The sequence below is a fragment of the Physeter macrocephalus genome, chromosome 14 (genome assembly GCF_002837175.3).
Source record: "Physeter macrocephalus isolate SW-GA chromosome 14, ASM283717v5, whole genome shotgun sequence".
In the NCBI taxonomy this organism is placed as follows: domain Eukaryota; kingdom Metazoa; phylum Chordata; class Mammalia; order Artiodactyla; family Physeteridae; genus Physeter; species Physeter macrocephalus.
Genome location: NC_041227.1, coordinates 62,710,770 through 62,729,206, shown reverse-complemented (window position 1 = coordinate 62,729,206; position 18,437 = coordinate 62,710,770). Strand labels below are relative to the sequence as shown.

The 18,437-nt window shown below is 40.7% G+C and overlaps 1 protein-coding gene and 1 non-coding gene across 2 annotated transcripts in view; both read left to right on the top strand.

Annotated features, from left to right (window-relative positions):
- Positions 1 to 1,892: 1,892 nt before the first annotated feature.
- CDR2 (cerebellar degeneration related protein 2) overlaps positions 1,893 to 18,437 on the top strand; it is a 25,632-nt gene continuing 9,087 nt past the window's right edge. Inside the window, exons 1-2 of the mRNA XM_007103119.4 lie at positions 1,893 to 2,210; positions 10,406 to 10,518. Of these exons, the coding sequence (XP_007103181.2) occupies positions 2,132 to 2,210; positions 10,406 to 10,518 (192 nt within the window). The 5' untranslated portion in view covers positions 1,893 to 2,131. The remainder of the gene's footprint in view (positions 2,211 to 10,405; positions 10,519 to 18,437) is intronic.
- LOC112064855 (U6 spliceosomal RNA) lies at positions 13,967 to 14,073 on the top strand. Its single transcript, XR_002891709.1, has one exon. It is a non-coding gene; the product is annotated as a U6 spliceosomal RNA (small nuclear RNA).

The following is an 18,437-nucleotide window of genomic DNA, read 5'->3' as shown; positions in this document are numbered from 1 at the left end:
CCTCCTTTTAGAATCAGCTTGGGTTGTTATTCACTAACCTATTACTAAACCAAATAATAATGTTGCTGAAGAGGCTGCTTATGATTGCTCCTCAGCTATGACTACATAGACTCTAAAAGAATGATGGAAACCCCTCCAAAGCAGGGTTTTTAGCACTGGAAGCTAACTTGTCTTTTTCAGTGCAATTTTTGTTCAAGCTTTTGCAGGGGGAAAAAAGTTTCCCCAAATAGTGTCCTTAAAAAGAACACACTAATACTAAAAGGCATAAAGTCTGGTATGTGTGGTTTTGTGGGGGGGGGGGGGGAATTGCCATTTAAAGTCATCAATAACTTTAATTCTCCAGATCGTTCTTTTTCGTTGTTGTTTTGTGTTTGTTTTTTGAAGAATGTTAAAGAGCATTTCCATACAGTTTCCCATTTGACCCGGAGTCAAAAGGAGTTTTGCCATGGAGAAAAAGCACTTTCAATCTTGCAGATTAGTGGCTGAAGGTCAGAGGCATGAGTCTCTTGAAGGTCAGAGGCATGATGAGTCTCTTGAAGGTCAGAGGCATGATTCCAGCCCTTCAGCTTCCACAAATCACCATCAGCAAATCCTAAATCCAATCATCTCTCTTTCACGTTGGTGGTATAGTGCTGAGCATAGCTGCCTTCCAATCATCTCTCTTTCCAAACAGCTTTCTCTGTAGTGACTTACTTGTAAATTAAGATAGTTGGTTTCAGTTAGTTTCTTTTGGCTCTGGACTAATAATATCTCTACCAGAATATTGACAACCAGGGCAGTACAGGCTACACAGGGGACCTAGATTCTTTCTTAACCTAGCAATAAAAAGTAGATCAGTTACATTTTACCTTTTAGTATACCTGGATTCAGAAGAAAAGGATTTGTGAGTTTACCATTCCTCTTTTATTACCTCTTCCACGTTTATTGGCTGCATTCTACTCTAAGCTGTCTTCTGTCAGCTGTACCTTTGACCATTACATTAAGGCTGAGAACACTGACCTTCTGGTCTGTCACCCTACTTTAGAATTTCTGTGCTTTGTCTGCACGATGATGGTAAAAGCCACAACCCATGAGCCGTATTTATTTTGTTACTGTCTGTGGAGAACAGCGTTCACTATCCTGCTGGCTATCAAGTGCTCGGGCTGCATTCTCTTCTTTCCAGGTGTAACGTCAAGACTTCAGGTGCTTAACTGTGCAGTTAGCTTCAACTGCACCCCTTCCTGCCCCCAGATACTCAGGTAGGTCTGAGGCCCACCATTTCAGGGGGAGTGAGTACAAATTCTCAGCGGGTTAGAGGCTCAGATATCAAGGAAAAAAGAGCTAACTGCTCTAAACTTCCGACCGACCCTCAATTTCCCCGCATTAAGCAGAGCAAATCTAATCTGGGAGTCAAAAGACCAGTAGAGGCCGGCGGGGCAGCGGACCTCGGTGTCCCGGCACTCCTCGCGCCTCCCGCCCGCAACCGCCCACTGCTCGGAGGCCGGACTCCTGTCCCTCACATCCACACAGCCCGTCCATCGGCCGGACACCCATCACAGGGGCCGCGGAGGCCGCCACCTCTACACCCCAGCAACCCGAAGGCACGCCCAGAAGCTACTCAAAGCAGAGGAGGGGGCGGGGCCTTCGGCCGCACCCCTTCGCCTTTTCCCGCCTCCCTTGTTTCCTTCGGAGTCGCCATTGGCTGCTTGCCCTTGAGCCCGGACGAACGGCGGGCCTGCGGTGAGAAGCGATTGGACTACGTCGCCGCCACTCGGCCGACGGCCCGCTCACGATTGGCCGAGGCGCCGCCGGGGGTTTGAATCGCAGCCCTGGTCTGGGAGGGTTCTGCTGAAGTGCCACGTTGGGCCCGGCTGCGGCGTGAGGAGCCGTCTTGGAGCGACGGCTGGGGCGCTCGCGCCAGGGCGCTGGCCGTTGGGGTCGTTGGGCGGCGCGGGGCGAGTCGGGAAGCTGGTCCGCGGCGTGCGCTGCGGGTGGCTGTGGTCGGGCGGCGCGGCGGAACTTGGGCGGCGGCGGCGGGTCCCGCCAGAGGGCGGCTCTGGCTGAGTGCGGAGGGGCCGGCGGAGAGCCCGGGGCAGCGGCTGAGGCGGGCCGGCGGCGGCGGGGGCCGCTGCCCCCGGAAGAGCCGGCCGAGATGCTGGCGGAAAACCTGGTGGAGGAGTTTGAGATGAAAGAGGATGAGCCGTGGTACGACCACCAGGACCTCCAGCAAGGTGAGGGCGCGATCGCCAGGCGGGGCCTGGTCTGGGCGGCTGCCGGCTCGAGGCTACTCCTCCCGGCCGCGAAACTGTTAAAAAGTTGCTTTTGCTTGGGGCCCACCGATGCCAGGGGCGGGGTGGGTCTGGCTATCACCTGGCGTTGGGACTGTCGCGCCTGCCCGTCCCACCCGGGAGGACTCCGCTTTGCGGGGCCCAGGCTTCTGCGCGGTAATCAGCATCAGCATCATCAGTATCATCACCACCACTACTGTGTGTGCAGTGCTAACCGGGCGCCAGGCACCGTTTGAAGCGCTCTTCCCGGATTAATTGATTTAATCTCCACGGCGTTCCTCGGAGCAGAGAGGGGTGGCCCCTTACCGGGCTCGTGCCCCGCTCCGGGAGGAACCACAGACGGGGCTCCCAGCGAGTGTGAGCTGCTGCAGGTGTTAAGTCCCCGGGTGGCAGTGCTGTGTGGCAGTAACCGTGCCGAGCCCTTTCACACATTTGATAGACACAATAACTCCGTGAGAGAGTGATTCGCGTTATCCCCATTTTCCAGATGGGGAAAGCGGAGGCTAAAGCGGCCAAATGACTTCCCTCAAGTTAAGTGTGGGAGCAAGTATTTTTTTAAACTAATTTTTATTGGAGTATAGTTGATTTACAATGTTGTGTTAGTTTCAGGTGTACAGAAAAGTAAATCAGTTATACATATACATATATCCACTCTTTTTAGATTCTTTTCCCATATAGGCCATTACAGAGTACTGAGTAGAGTTCCCTGTGCTATACAGTAGGTACCCATTAGTGATCTATTTTATATATAGTAGTGTGTATATGTCATTCCAATCTCTAACTAATTTTTATTGGAGTATAGTTGATTTACAATGTTGTGTTAGTTTCTGCTGTACAGCAAAGTATTTTTGAACCCACACACTCAGAATGAGGAGTCATCATAGTCACTGCCCAAACCCTGTCTCTTCTTCACCATCTGGTTTACAGCGTTTTCAGTTGGTGTTAGACTGTTGGGGGCGAAAAACAAACTGCTTATGCAGAGTAGTTTACCGGATGCCAAGTGAGATGACTTGAGGGCACTTCTACCTCTGCCACTTCCTTCACTTTGCACCCTAGCTTTTTAGTTAAAAACAGGCATTCCTGTCTTGGATTTCTTGTCTCCAGAGAAAACCTTAGAGCGGCCCTCAGTTTGGAGCCAGTGCCACCCAGCTTTTTGCCTATTAATAGCAGGAACTTGCGGTTGGGAAACAGCGTTTGTGTGCCAGACACTGACGCGCCCTTCACACAGGTGCTCATTTAATCCAACAAAGTTTCAGAGGTAGAAGTAGATACTGTTATTGGGGGAGCTAGGATTCCACTCCAAACTCCAGAGTAAACTTTCTCAACCACTATACTGAATCCTGAATAATCCTCAGGAATTTTTTTCAGGCATCTTGTTTCAGCTGTTCTGTGTAAATCAACTTTTTCAGCTCTAACTTGCACAAAAAATTAACATCTCATTTAGTTGAATAGTAAATGGCCATGGTGTTTGTTCCTGCTAACCATTGAATTTGGGGGGAAGAAAGAATGTAGGCTTGAATGACTCGTACTTAGAAAAGAAACATAAGGAATTCTTTTGCGGGAAGGTGATTTCTTAAATCAATATGTCGTGGCCTGTCACTTAAACCAAAGTAGTTCACCATTACGCTTATCTAGTCTAAGCTATTCAGTGGCAGCAGTGCAGTATCTGCCATCATGTTCACAGCGTCCACAAGGCAAATTTGTCTTACATTTTAACCTGTTTTCAGAATTCCCCCTAAGGACTGATGGCCTAGTTTGAAACTTTCTCCAGGATTTATGAGGCAGCCATTGTGCACTTGCAACATTTCCCTATAATAAATTAAGCAGTTTGTCCTATAATCAAAGCTAAATAGTTTTCTTTACTGTATTTAGAAAGTGTAGATCTGTATAGGCTCTTTTTTTTTTTTAATCTAGCACACTACTTAGCACATAATAGAAGCTCGATTTTAACATTTGTTGAACTGAACTGAGGCACTCACACAGGATTATTGTTTTCATGGCTCTCTTCCATCAGGTGCCTTAGTCCACACTGCACTTTCCCCCTGCGGGTGGATTTTAGGAACAACTGATTGTAATATTTCAATCTACTGAGGAGCAAATGCAACATATTGGGGTTAGATGTGGAACTCTTTAACCTCTGATCGAAATGAAGTCATCAGGTGTTCAAGTTTAATGAAACCTTAAAGAGCACAGGTCCAAACCTCCTTAATGCCAATTTGCATTTGGAATTTGTTCTGTGCTTTTCAAAAGACTTTTACATCTGTTATCGCGATGGACTTTGACATAACCCTGTGTGTCATAACTTAGTTTAAGTGTGTAGTGTAGGAATAGATGTGAAATTCCAAAAATCATAACTGTGAACATGGCCTGTAAAAGAATGAAGGCTACAGTGTGAATAGAAGGGTATCTTTGTCCCAGTTTCATTAAATTATATGTTAAAGAACTCCTAAACTTCTAAAGGAATTTTTTAGTTTGTTAATTTCTCAAAAATTTTATTTATTCTGTGCCAGCTGTTCATCCAGGCACTGGGGCCACAGTGTCTGTCCGCAAGATAGGATAGGCGGGATCCTACTCACTGACGGTCTAGGAACCTGTTGACTGGAGGAGACGCCACCTCCTGGTGTGTGCCTACTACATGTAGCGCCTGGCACAGGGCGAGCCCTCACTAGATAATTTTGCTGCTGAATACAGTTTGGGAGCAGGTCTGTCCTCTTTGATTGATAAGCAGATCTAGTGGGATTTTATCAAGTGCAGACATATGTCTGTTCATTTTTTAACATCCTCACTATTAATTTTACTGAGAGAGCCTTGTTTGGAGAGAGCTGCTAAAACAACTAAGATCCTGTTCTCAAAGTCATAGAACTACAGATTTTTTTCCTTTAGCAATAGAAGCATTATTTAAGTAGATTGAATCTCTGCACCAAAGTTTGCTTGGGGCATTCTTTTTAAAAATTAAAATTGCTGTAAGTTTCTAACCTCGGAAGGCTCTGGACTACCATTCATACCTTGTTAGAAACACGTAAAGCTGTGTGCAGGCAGAAGGAGAAAACCCTTTGCTTTTATAAAACACTTGATGAAGAGACTGTCTTTTGTCAGAGGGCTGAGTTGGCACAGCGAGGACACTGACAGTGGTCTCTGGGGTGGAGATCCTTTCTGGGACAGCAGGAGCCTCCTGTGCAGGTAATGATGGTGCTAGCTCTGAAATGTGCGCCTGAGAACAAGGTGAAAAGACTTAAGAGACTGGGTTTTCTTTTAGACCAGCTGCTATTATAATTGTCATTTGGTGAGCTGTGCAAGCTTAGAATAAGGATTCGGGTTTCTACTATATGGTTCAGCAAATGAAATCTTAGTTTAAAGGAATCCTAAGATTTCTACTTCTTTTTAAGAGGAGTACATTTTCCATGTGAGCAACTAATTTGCTGAATCATGGTCATTAAAACGGACACCGTAATTTTTCTTGATGTTTATATTCAGGTTTTTTGCTTTCCCAATTATAGTAACATTGGCAACAGGGGTTGCACAGAAGCATCACCAAATGACACGCATTTGGTTTAGTAATAGGAAAAGCTTTCAGCCTTAATGTTATTGAATTACTGCTAGACACTACAGGTAACATAGGGAATATGTCGTCCTCGTATTTTTTAAAAAACTGAAGTAAAATAAGAAAAATGTAATAGCAGTGGGATTTAAAGATTTCAGAATTCTGGAAGGAAGATCTTTTTTAAAAAATCACTTGACTGCTAGGGCTAATTTTTTGCCTAGAGCATAGGGCTGAGTAGAGTATCTGTTTAAAGCTAACAGTTTACACTGTTAAAATAGATTATTATCACTTGCAAAGACTGATTAGTGGAAGAATATTAAACATGAAGGTATTGAAAAGTTGCGGTTCTCAAGCCTGCAGTAAATCTGTGATATTTTTAGTGGCTGCCTACACCAGTTCAGTAGGATTTAGAAAAGGCAACCTCTTAATGAAAATCCTTATTGTAAGGTGAGATGAACAGGTGCATAAGGCTTCAGAACTATATTGTTTCCTTTTCTTTTATGTGTTAATTAAAAATAAAGGACATTTATTCTCCCATTCCCCCCACTAATTTTTTAGAAAACCTTCTTGGGCTTACTGCCAGCTTTTGGCTCCTTTTGGTTATGGAAACCAGATGCTACACAACAGGAAATAAACTTTTTTTTTTTTCTTAAGACCAAAAAAGACTCTTGTCTTTAAACTAACAGATGAAGTAATATCCTGTTATACAGTGTGACTTCACAGACACTTTCTTGTAGTTGAGACTTGTTTTGCCAGAATTCTGTCCTAAACATCCTATGAAATATTTAGGAGACTGAGACTTCAGGTTACTGAGCCAGGCTGGGGCTTTGTTTAACTAGAAATAAGGATTGCGATAAGGACAAGTCTCAAATTCTTCTCTGTTTGCTATTTACTGGAAGAGTGCTATACTTGGCATCTCTTTCTGCAGCAGCAGGAAAAGGAAAGCTGTTCCTGGCTGCTTTAAGTAGCATAGGTAGTTTCCTAACTGAGGAAAATAGCTGAAGTGGTCTCAAGTTAGTTTTTATTCTGGAAGCAGTTTTGGCTCAGGTTTTGATTGCTAGATAAGAATATCTTTGGTGAGTCTCGGGTCCATCGCAGTGAGGAATTACCCCTTTACAGCAGGCCAGGAGAGACTTAGGTAATGTCTAGGTAATGTTTATATGCTTTGTCCTTAATAATTCAGCGTGGTGGTTCCTATGTGGGGCTATGTATACACATTGCCTACCCTCTGAGTACAAAATAATTATTTCTGGAACGTCTCAGCTGTACTTAGTTCCTTTTTCACTTAATGAAAACAAGATATTAACTTGCCTGGGGTTGTATATGCTTTCACTGGCAGCGCAGGCAGTAAAAGCCAAAGAGCTTAACTCTAGTTTCTCATTGCCATCCAGGAAAACAAGTGAAAAGATTAAGTACCTCAACTAGGAAGATTTTGTACTCTCTACCTTAAACAAAGAAGTATATGGACATCTCTGTCAATAGACTTAAAATTGTGTGGATATGGATAATAGAGAATTGTGATGAAGGTGAAAGTTAGAATTGACAGTGGTTTATCTTTTGCTTGTGACTCACCATGTGGATTTGGTCAGGTTGCTTAGCATCTTTGTGCTTCTCCTTTGAAAATCTCGACTAACTACCTTGAAAAGATATAAAAAATTAATGTCTCTTAAATGCTTTGAATGGTTTGTAAAGGGTTTTATGTCTGTGAATACAAGATGTTATTTCATAGACTTGATATCTGAAGTCTTAAGTACATTAATAGACATTGTTAATATTTAAATCACAAGAGAATGTATTTTAACACCTATCTAACAAAAGTATAAGGTTTTATTTTAAATTGGTGTAAAATGTTTTAAAATAGTGGTGTTTGGCGGGTTTTGCAGCTTTGTTTTTTCCTAAGGAGGGAAAACTAACCAAGCACAATGCTAATTATGCACTCAGACGGACAGTACCAGGTGACAAAGGTTGTTGCTTTTCTTTTACCACTTATTCTAGGTTAAGTTTTAATATTGGTGTAATGAATAAATGTTAAACCTTATTTGTCAGCCTCTAAAAATTGTTTTAAAATCATATGTGGCGAGGTTCCGTTTCCATAATGAGTAATAATAAGTATATTTTTCGACACTAAGTGAAATGACTTTCCATCATACTTAGAATAAAATCTAAACTTTCTTTCCCATGGCCAATAAAATTTTGTGTGATCTGATCCCTGCCTACTCCTCCAACTCGCATACCACTCTCCCGCAGCCTGCTTCCATCACACTGGCTTTATGTTGGGCTGTGCAGTGTGTCAGGTTCTTTCCCATCTTAGGGCCTCTGCCTGGCGTTTACATGGTGAGATCCTCCTCCTTCAAGCTTTAGCTAAAACATCTCCTAAGAAAGACTTTCCTTGTGACCTCCCTTTCTGAAGTAGATCCTTTGTACATTATCACCACACCCAGAGGTTTTTTCCTTTTTCTGTCTCGCATACCACATGCAATTGATTAACATATCTTTTTAGCTCTACATTCAAAACATATCCAGAATCCTACACCTCCATTCATCTGCATCTCTGCCACTGTAGTCTAAGCCACAGCCTTCTCTCACCCAGATGATTGCAATGTCCCTGTCACACTCCCTCCTCCTTCGTTCCTTTCCGTCTATTCACACACACGCACACACACACACACACACACACACACACACAGACACACCACACCCCTCAAGCCTCATTGGCCTCCTTATTAGCCCCAGTCATGCTTGCCAGGTTTGCCTCTGCCTGGACTGCCGGTCCCCTAAGTAGATCTACGTGTGTCACGTATTCAGTTCCTTCACATCTTGAGTCTTATGTCACCCTTGTCGCCTGTTCTTTTTTTTTTAATATAAATTTATTTTGGGCTGCGTTGAGTCTTCACTGCTGCACGCGGGCTTTCTCTAGTTGAGGTGAGCGGGCGCTACTCTTCGTTGCGGTGCATGGGCTTCTTACTGCGGTGGCTTCTCTTGTTGTGGAGCACGGGCTCTAGGCACGCGGGCTCAGTAGCTGTGGCGCACGGGCTTAGTTGCTCCGCAGCATGTGGGATCTTCCCGGACCAGAGATCGAACCCGTGTCCCCTGCATTGGCAGGCGGATTCTTAACCACTGCACCACCAGGGAAGCCCTTGTCACCTGTTCTTAAATTTCAACCTCCCACATCCATACTCTTCCTGCCCCCTTCCTTCCTTTTTTTTTTTTTTCTTTAGCACTTTTTGCTATCTAGTATATATTTTTTTTCATGCTGTTTCTCCCAATAGAGTATAAGCTCCCTGAAGGCAGGGAATTTTTTAGCTGAGTTTATTCCTATATCCCCAGAACAGTGTCTGCTATTATTGAATTATGCATACATGTATGGATGAACAGTGTTTATCACAGTTTGCAAGTTTATTTACTTACTTGCTGTCTGCCTTCCCCCGTTAATCTGGGAGTGTCAGGAAAGCAGGAAATTCATCCATTTATTCACCATTCTAGCCAAATCTTAGCATGGTGCCTAGCAACAAAATCATTCATTTGTGAATCAATGAATACTAATAATAACTTTGCCTGTGTATTGCAGCTTAGTTTGTAAAGTACTTATGTATTATTTCATTTGATTTTCAGAATCATATTGACGGGACAGTCATCTCTCTACACAAAATACTAAATTTAGGGACTATTTTGAAAGTGTTAACCTGGTAAATATCAGAACTGGACCCCAGACCTTCCTACTCAGTTCAGTACATTTCCCACTATATCAAAGGACCTCTCAAAGAAATTTACTATGCAGATAAGTGTTTCAGTCACCTATGTTAGAACTACTGTCCTTTTTTGTATCACTAAATTTTTATTTCTGGGATTTATAACAAACAAATCCTGTCCTACGTGCGTATATGCCTAAGAAGAGAGAGCTTTGAAAAATGAGGTTTAAAATAGAAATATGGTTCTTTGCTAAATGAAAGTATGAGCTATGACTGAGTTACCACACAAACTGTACTGCTGCTTTGCTTATCTGGTTTGCTCATCTTGGAGAAGGATATGAAGAGAAACAGATAAAAATGAGAGAGACCTGCGGCAATGTTCTTATCACTGATATATCAATAGTTTTCCTTTTTGTGACTTAATTTTTAGTCCACTTAGGAGGCCAGGATCTGTAACGACACACTTTGCTTTGACGGTTGCATTCACAGCAGCCAGATTCCTGGGAACTTTAGAGACTGTTGAAAGGTTTGCCTGTACTTTGGCTTAACAGTCCATCCAGAAAAGTAGACAATCAGGATATGATTAAGTCCAGTCCATTAGCAAATAATTATGATCTTAGATGTCACAATGCTGAATGATCATTCCTAAAGAAATGAATATCACTATTCTTCATGTCTTACAAGTAAGGGTACATCAAGAGTACATTACCTGGTAAAAGGCCCTAATACAACTGAATTTTAAGTAGAATCCAGGTTTCCTTCTGTGCCATTCCACCTACCATTGGGATCTGACTTAAACTTTATATGTTGGGTTGGGTCTTGTTTCATTCTTGAAATAAAGGACTGGGTTATGTAAAATGTTAAAGTGAGATCATTTGCACTATTCTAAGATTTACTTGTTGTGCTAGATCTCCAACTTGCTGCTGAGCTTGGGAAGACATTACTGGATCGGAACACAGAGCTGGAGGATTCTCTTCAGCAGATGTACACAACCAATCAGGAGCAGTTACAGGAAATTGAGGTAATTTACTCCGCGGGAGAGTTACCTTTGAGGTGTGGCCTGTCGCTGCTCTGGCGCCAATCGTATTCTACTAAAATAACACTTGGAATTAAAAGCAATGTTTAATTTCTAATATACACTTTTTTTTAGAATAAAGAACCATTGGGAAGTGGGTGGAGGTTGACTTTTACTTTCTTTAAGCTTTCCCAACATGTAAGTCTGCTATGATGAAAGAAATTTCTCTCTTCACACTTGGTGAAGTGTACTAGAAGTAAATGGTCCAGTATTTACAAGTATGTGAAGCAAAATAAAGCTGTGAATATTATACTTAGTTTTTCACTTTTTTCTTTTTAAAATGAATGATGCAATATTTGAGATATGCGAAGAGGTACAAGAGAATAATATAATGAACACCCTTGTACCCACCAAGCAGATTAAGAAAGAGAACCATCCACATTGTTGAGACTCCCTCTATAACCCCTCCTTGGCTGCATCCCCTCCCCCTAACCAAACACCATCCTAAATTTGATGAAAATTTTTAAAATTGTAGTACCTCATTTTGTAATATGAAAGATGCTAGATTAAGGCTTTAAAATGGAGGTGCTGTCTTGTAAATAGTCCCATTAAAGTAGCCCAGTTATGTGTAGGCCAGGTGACTGTGAAGATGCTAGTTATGGATATTAACCAAACAGTTGTCCTATTAGAACCCTTCACGCCCCAAACTACCCTCCCACCCCCAAAAAGCATTGCACTTAAATTACAACTCCTTCTCCTCAAATTGGTACAGTAGAACCAGGACTCTTATGTCTATGTACAGAAAAATATAAAAGACCTTAGAACACAGAAGCCATTCATCATGATCAGAACTTACTGAGCTCTGATTATATATTGAACCAGGTGCTAGAAATGCAAAGACGTGGATTAACATTGTCCTTGACCTCAATCAAAATTACACAGATTTCAGTTTTTGAATACAAATAAGCCTATCATCAGAACTAAGACAAATTTATTATTTCAGTATCCTTAATTTTACATAGTAACCATAATTAAGATGCATACAGTAGATTCCCCTCCTCCCTTCATCAGGATTTATGAATTTAGCCAATGATGTGACTGAAATATACCTTTATAATTCTAGGAAGGTGTATCTTGTAATGATATTGAAGTCACCAGCTATCATTTTTGGTATATTCTATATCAGAAGAGCATAGAACATGCCATACCCAAAACTGAATAGAATTGGGCAGAAACCTAAAAATGCAGGAAAACCAGGCATTGTAAAACTATTAAACTAGCCAAATGTTATACATGATCAAGGATCTCATTCCTGTTTTGCTTCATAGACGTCGTTTCTCAACTCATTGGAAAATTTCATAGAGTGGTCCTAGGGCATATACATGAAGATTACCACATACCGTGAGGTACATTTATTTGTATTTGGGTAGAAACATAGTCTTAATACATTGTATTGATGTTTTCCATGAAAGCACCTATAAATCACTATAACTGAATACTATAATGCTTATTTTAGCACGTTTTCCAAATATAGATGAAAAAAGTCCAAATATTTGTATAATTAGAGAATGATGCCTATTTGTTACTATAGGAGATGACAAACACAGTTACTTTATGATCTAAGTTACCTGTCTTTCTACCTTTATTTTCTTTTCTGTGGTATTGAAGATGATTAAACAGTTGAAACAGATCATTGACATTCTGAAAAAAATCCAAAGATCTTTGAAGAGTCTCCAAATCTACAAATAACACTCCACAATCTAAAGTCTTCTGTAAGATTTTTTTTTCCTTAAAAAATGTTTGTAATCAAGCTTTTACACGGATGTGGTTCCTTGGCCCCTGCAGTCACCTCTCCCCAACCCCCAATTCTTATAAGATGTTGAAAAGCATAATAGAAATGAAGTATCCAGGTGAGACCTTAATGATTAAATAAATATACAATTAAATATATGTATAAAGCTAATTAAATAAATTTAGCCTGGATTACTTCCAGAAACATTTCCATGGATCTCTTGTTTCTGTAATAGAGCACATGGTCCACTGGTTCATAGATCCAAGAAGCATTGTAGCCTTCAACATTTCACTCTTTATCCAAAGCTGTTTTTTGACTAAGAAAAACACTGTCTTAGATTTCTTCTCTGCCATTGCAGTTGGCTTTCTTCTTTCTTTCTTTTTATAAATCACTTCCTGAAAGTCAATAGGAATGGGATGAAACAGGGAGATGAAATGGCAGTTCTGGCTAAGCCCGCTTACCAGCCAGAGGCCTCCCACAGACCAGCCTTACTGCCTGTTTGGTTCACACCTGGGCCCAGGCAGACTTGCAGATCACGACAGACTTCCAAGGTCTCCCTCCAGTAGTCTACAACAAGGAAAGCCAGACGCTCTTGTAAAAGTAACCAGGCAGCTGAAGAACCTAATTCTGTACTAAAAGATGACCCTTGCAATAGGTATAGTGCCTCTTATCATAATATCTTTCAGAGCCCCCTAAGCTTTATAAGGACTCTTTCCTTAATTCAAACCTTATGTCTTTTTTCTCTCTTTAAAGTAACCTTCTTTTTTTTTTTTTTTAAATATACATACAGAAAAAGGCACAAATGCTAACTATATAGTTCAGAGAATTTTCATAAACATACCCATGCAGCCAATACCCAGATAAGAAATTAGAACATTATCAGCTCTTCCAGTCACCACCCACTCTAAACAGCACTCTAACACCCTAGATTAGTTTAGCCTGTCTTTGAACTTTACACAAATGGGATCACTTGTACAAGTTTTAAACTGACTTTTTAGAATGTTTATTGGGAGTTTTCCTGATTCGAAAGTAATACATAATCATTTTTTAAATTTAGCAAAATATAGTTGAAAACCAAAAAGTAAGCTCTTATCCTACGAACGCAGAGAAATTGTAAATCAGCCAGAAAATGGTCCTAGAACAAGCTACTCAGAGTAGATGAAGAATGTGCAGAACCGGTGAAAACACTAGGATAAAATCCCCAAAACTATACAAAATTAATGCACAGAAATCTCTTGTATTCCTATACACTAATGATGAGAAATCTGAAAGAGAAATTAAGGAAACACTCCCATTTACCACTGCAACAAAAAGAATAAAATACCTAGGAATAAACCTACATAAAGAGACAAAAGACTGGTATGTAGAAAACTATAAGAAACTGATGAAAGAAATTAAAGATGATACAAACAGATGGAGAGATATACATGTCCTTGGATTGGAAGAATCAACATTGTGAAAATGACTATACTACCCAAAGCAATCTACAGATTCAATGCAATCCCTATCAAATTACCAATGGCATTTTTCACAGAACTAGAACAAAAAGAAAGGACAAATTACAGATTAGGAGAAAATACTTTCAAAGCATATATCTGATAAAGGACTTGTATCTAGAATATATAAAAATGTTCAAAACTCAATAGTAAAAAAACAAAACCTGTGCTTGCTTCGGCAGCACATATACTAAAATTGGAACGATACAGAGAAGATTAGCATGGCCCTTGCGAAAGGATGACACGCAAATTTGTGAAGCGTTCCATATTTTTAGACAGCCTCTTCAATAAGTGGTGCTAGGAAAACTGAACAGCTATGTGTAAAAGAATGAAATTAGAACACTTCCTAACACCATACACAAAACTAAACTCAAAATGGATTAAAGACCTAAATGTAAGGCCAGACACTATAAAACTCTTAGAGGAAAACATAGGCAGAACACTCTATGACATAAATCACAGCAAGATCCTTTTTGACCCACCTAGAGAAATGGATATAAAAACAAAAATAAACAAATGGGAACTAATGAAACTTAAAAGTTTTTGCACAGCAAAGGAAACCATGAACAAGGCGAAAAGACAACCCTCAGAATGGGAGAAAATATTTGCAAACGAAGCAACTGACAAAGGATTAATCTCCAAAATATACAAGCAGCTCATGCAGCTCAATATCAAAAAAACAATCCAATCCAAAAATAGGCAGAAGACCTAAATAGACATTTCTCCAAAGAAGATATACAGATTGCCAACAGACACATGACAGGATGCTCAGCATCACTAATCATTAGAGAAATGCAAATCAAAAGTACAATGAGGTATCACCTCACACTGGTCAGAATGGGCATTTTCAAAAAAATCTACAAACAATAAATGATGGAGAGGGTGTGGAGAAAAGGAAACCCTCTTGAACTGTTGGTGAGAATGTAAATTGATACAGCCACTATGGAGAACAGGATGGAGGTTCCTTAAAAAACTAAAAATAGAACTACCATATAACCCAGCAATCCCACTACTGGGCATATACCCTGAGAAAACCATAATTCAAAAAGAGTCATGTACTGCCATGTTCATTGCAGCTCTATTTACAGTAGCCAGGACATGGAAGCAACCTAAGTGTCCATCAACAGATGAATGGATAAAGAAGATGTGGCACATATATACAATGGAATATTACTCAGCCATAAAAAGAAACGAAATTGAGTTATTTGTAGTGAGGTGGATGGACCTAGAGTCGGTCACACAGAGTGAAGTAAGTCAGAAGGAGAAAAAAAAATACCGTATGCTAACGCATGTATATGGAATCTTAAAAAAAATGGTTCTGATGGACCTAGGGGCAGGACAGGAATAAAGGCTTAGATGTAGAGAATGGACTTGAGGACACGGGGAGGGGGAGGGTAAGCTGGGACGAAGTGAGAGAGTGGCATGGACATATATACACTACCAAATGTAAAATAGATAGCTAGTGGGAAGCAGCTGCATAGCACAGGGAGATCAGGCATAGCACAGGGAGATCAGCTCTGTGCCTTGTGACCACCTAGAGGGGTGGGATAGGGAGAGTGGGAGGGAGGAGATATGGGCATATATGTATATGTATAGCTGATTCACTGTTATACAGCAGAAACTAACACACCATTGTAAAGCAATTATACTCCAATAAAGATGTTAAAAAAAAAAAAAATCCCCAAAACTGTGACTCATTATGGAAATAGACAACTAGGAAACTGTGAAAGGATATTTTCTCAGTAGAACTACAAGTATGCTTTCAAAGACTGTTAACGGGTTTCAAACAGTCCTCATAAAAATTAGTATTTTGTTAGGCATTGTTTTTAATGTAAAAAAAAGATTAAATAAACGTTGAAAGTAATGATTGGCTTCAGAGATGCCTATAGCCTGTGTGGCTTTTACTCAGCATCTAATTTTTCAAGATTCCAGAGCAAGTTTTTCTCTCCTGAATGAGGGGGTGGAGAGAAGCTTTGGAGAGTAATGAGATCTGACACGTCAGACACAATCGGATTCTCGTAAAGTTTTCTACAGTTGTGTGAGCAGCCCACAGCCTTGTGTTTCTGTTGCTTCTCTGCTTGGAAACCTGCATTATCCCCACAGGAGTCAAAGAAGTCTGGCCTTAGAGGTGTCCCTTCTTTCAAAAGCTCATGTCTTCCTCGGAAATTTTAAAGCATTTTGTGCTTCCCCTATGACATTTATCGATATTCTACTATAACACTTATTTCTTGATTTGTTTTATTCTATTTCTCTCCCCCCGCCATGTCCCCATTTTCCGTTGCAACGTTGAAAGCTGTTGCTGTGTTTATTCATGGTCTTTGGAACATAGTAGGTAATCACTGAATACTTGTTCAAATCAGTATCTTAACAGAGGACAGGTAAGCAGTTTACGAAGCACTTCCAATAATTCCTAAACTGTGGGTTTCCACCTCTGGAGATTTTGAAAGGAGGTGGAAGGAGCTCTGGCCTCAGTGTTAGAATGTTCAGACTTAAGCCCTTAATTCTATAGCAAATAGCTGGACTTTAGGCCTGTGAAATACCTCTCAGATCCTGTTTGCTCCGCTGTGTAATGGTGATAAGAATGCTTGCATGACATTGGTACAGAGTTGTTCTGAAGTGATGAGTTTATGTGTGTGTATATATTTTGGACAGTATAAATTGTTGCACAGTTTATTTATCTGTGTTTTAAGAATTTTAGTAATGAAAGAGTCTTAATTCTGAAAAAAATAAATCCTTTTCAATTACTGGGAAATAGATCTTAAGAACAAGCCAAGCTTTTAAAAGTGAGATTATAGGTGGTTTTTATTTTCATATTCATACTTTTTAATTTTTTCCTAAATTTCCTTCAGGGGAAATATAATATTTTAATCAGGGGAAAGAAGTTTCTCAAAGGTAATGGGAAATATTTCTTCAGTATTGTGGAAGGTCATTTCGATACTAAATTCAGAGGATTTGGGCTGTAATCCTTAATATAAGAATAATCCCAACACTGCACAAAAGCTGAATTTCCATTCCATTCCTTATGAGTTTTTAGTTTGGTTGTGTCTGTCTTTTTCAGCATTCCAGGTCAGGGTTCTACAGTTGCAAACAGGTGTTAATATAATCCTGCTGGCCTTTTTCAAAAGTTTGCCTCAATTGTAAAGTGGCCTATTTATAGCGTTTTCACATAACCTGAACCTTTTACTCCTAGTTGAGGTGACATTCTGTACAAATTCTAAGACAAGTGGGAGATAACCCATGGAACTTAAACTTTGACACTCTTGCCTATAAGTTGACATTTTTGCCCGTGTTTTTGCTACCCCCGTGTTCCCCTCCCTCCACTGTTTAGCTTAAATATCCCCTCATCACGCACCCCTGTTTAATATGACAAATACTTTTGTACTCGATCTCTTTTTGGCACTTGAATTTTAGGATCTTGGCAGTCCAGACAGGTTCATTTGAGGCTATGATCAAAGATTCTGAATAGAGAAAACCAGGACATGAGAAGCATAGCCATACCTGTAAATGAAGGGTAGAAAATAAGCAAACCCATTTCCTTGTAGAATCAGAAAAAATTTGATTAAATACTAATTTGAAGTTTTAGAGGCCAAGCCTTAAAGCAGTGTCTGACTACATGGATTCTGATTCTCTGTCCTCACATCAATACTTGCTGAGAGAGCTAAAAATTTTTCTTTTAAGTTGCTGACCAATTTAGTCAGATTCCTTTGTTAGGTAACCTATCACAGATTCTTGGAGAAGTGAAGGGCTTTTCTGATTAGTTTTGATTTAATCATAATAAGATTAAACTCCTACCATGTGCAAACAAGCTTCCTGCCATTCTTTAGATTGTCCTTAAAGCCAAGTCCTCTAAGACCAAAATATCACAAGTTCTTCCTAAATGGTTTCATTGTGGTTTTTTTTCCCTTACAGGTTTTTATTTTTTGTTGTTGTTACGGAGCACAGGCTCCGGATGCGCAGGCTCAGCGGCCATGGCTCACGGGCCCAGCCGCTCTGCGGCCTGTGGGATCTTCCCGGACCGGGGCACGAACCCGTGTCCCCTGCATCGGCAGGCGGACTCTCAACCACTGCACCACCAAGGAAGCCCTCCCCTACAGGTTTTTATATATCAAATGAGGGGGAGCTACTGCAGTTTTCTAAACAGCCTCTTTGTACTTATTTACGTATTGACTTATTTCCTTTATGTCGGCCATGACTCTAATTTGAATATTATATATTTAAAAAGGGACACATCTTGGGGCCCATGTAAGAGAGACTGGTAAAAAAATGTCTCTTTCAGATTTCTGAGGCATACCTGTGCCATGGGAATAAACACAGAGAAATTGTCCATAAATGGAGCAAGAGGGGAAAGAATTCGTATCTAATAGGGCCTTTTCCCAAAAGGGCTATAGCTAAAGCCATTCTCAAACTCTTTGAAAGAAGGCTCTCGACATTCCAGCAGTCTGAGTTGTGGTACCAAGCATGATGAGCTGTTGTGAAGAGAGGTCTAGAAATTGCCATTAGCCAATATTTTTTTAGTCCCTACTGTGTATCAAGAATTGTGCTAGGGCTTCCCTGGTGGCCCAGTGGTTGAGAGTCCGCCTGCCGATTCAGGAGACGCAGGTTCGTGCCCCGGTCCGGGAGGATCCCACACGCCGCGG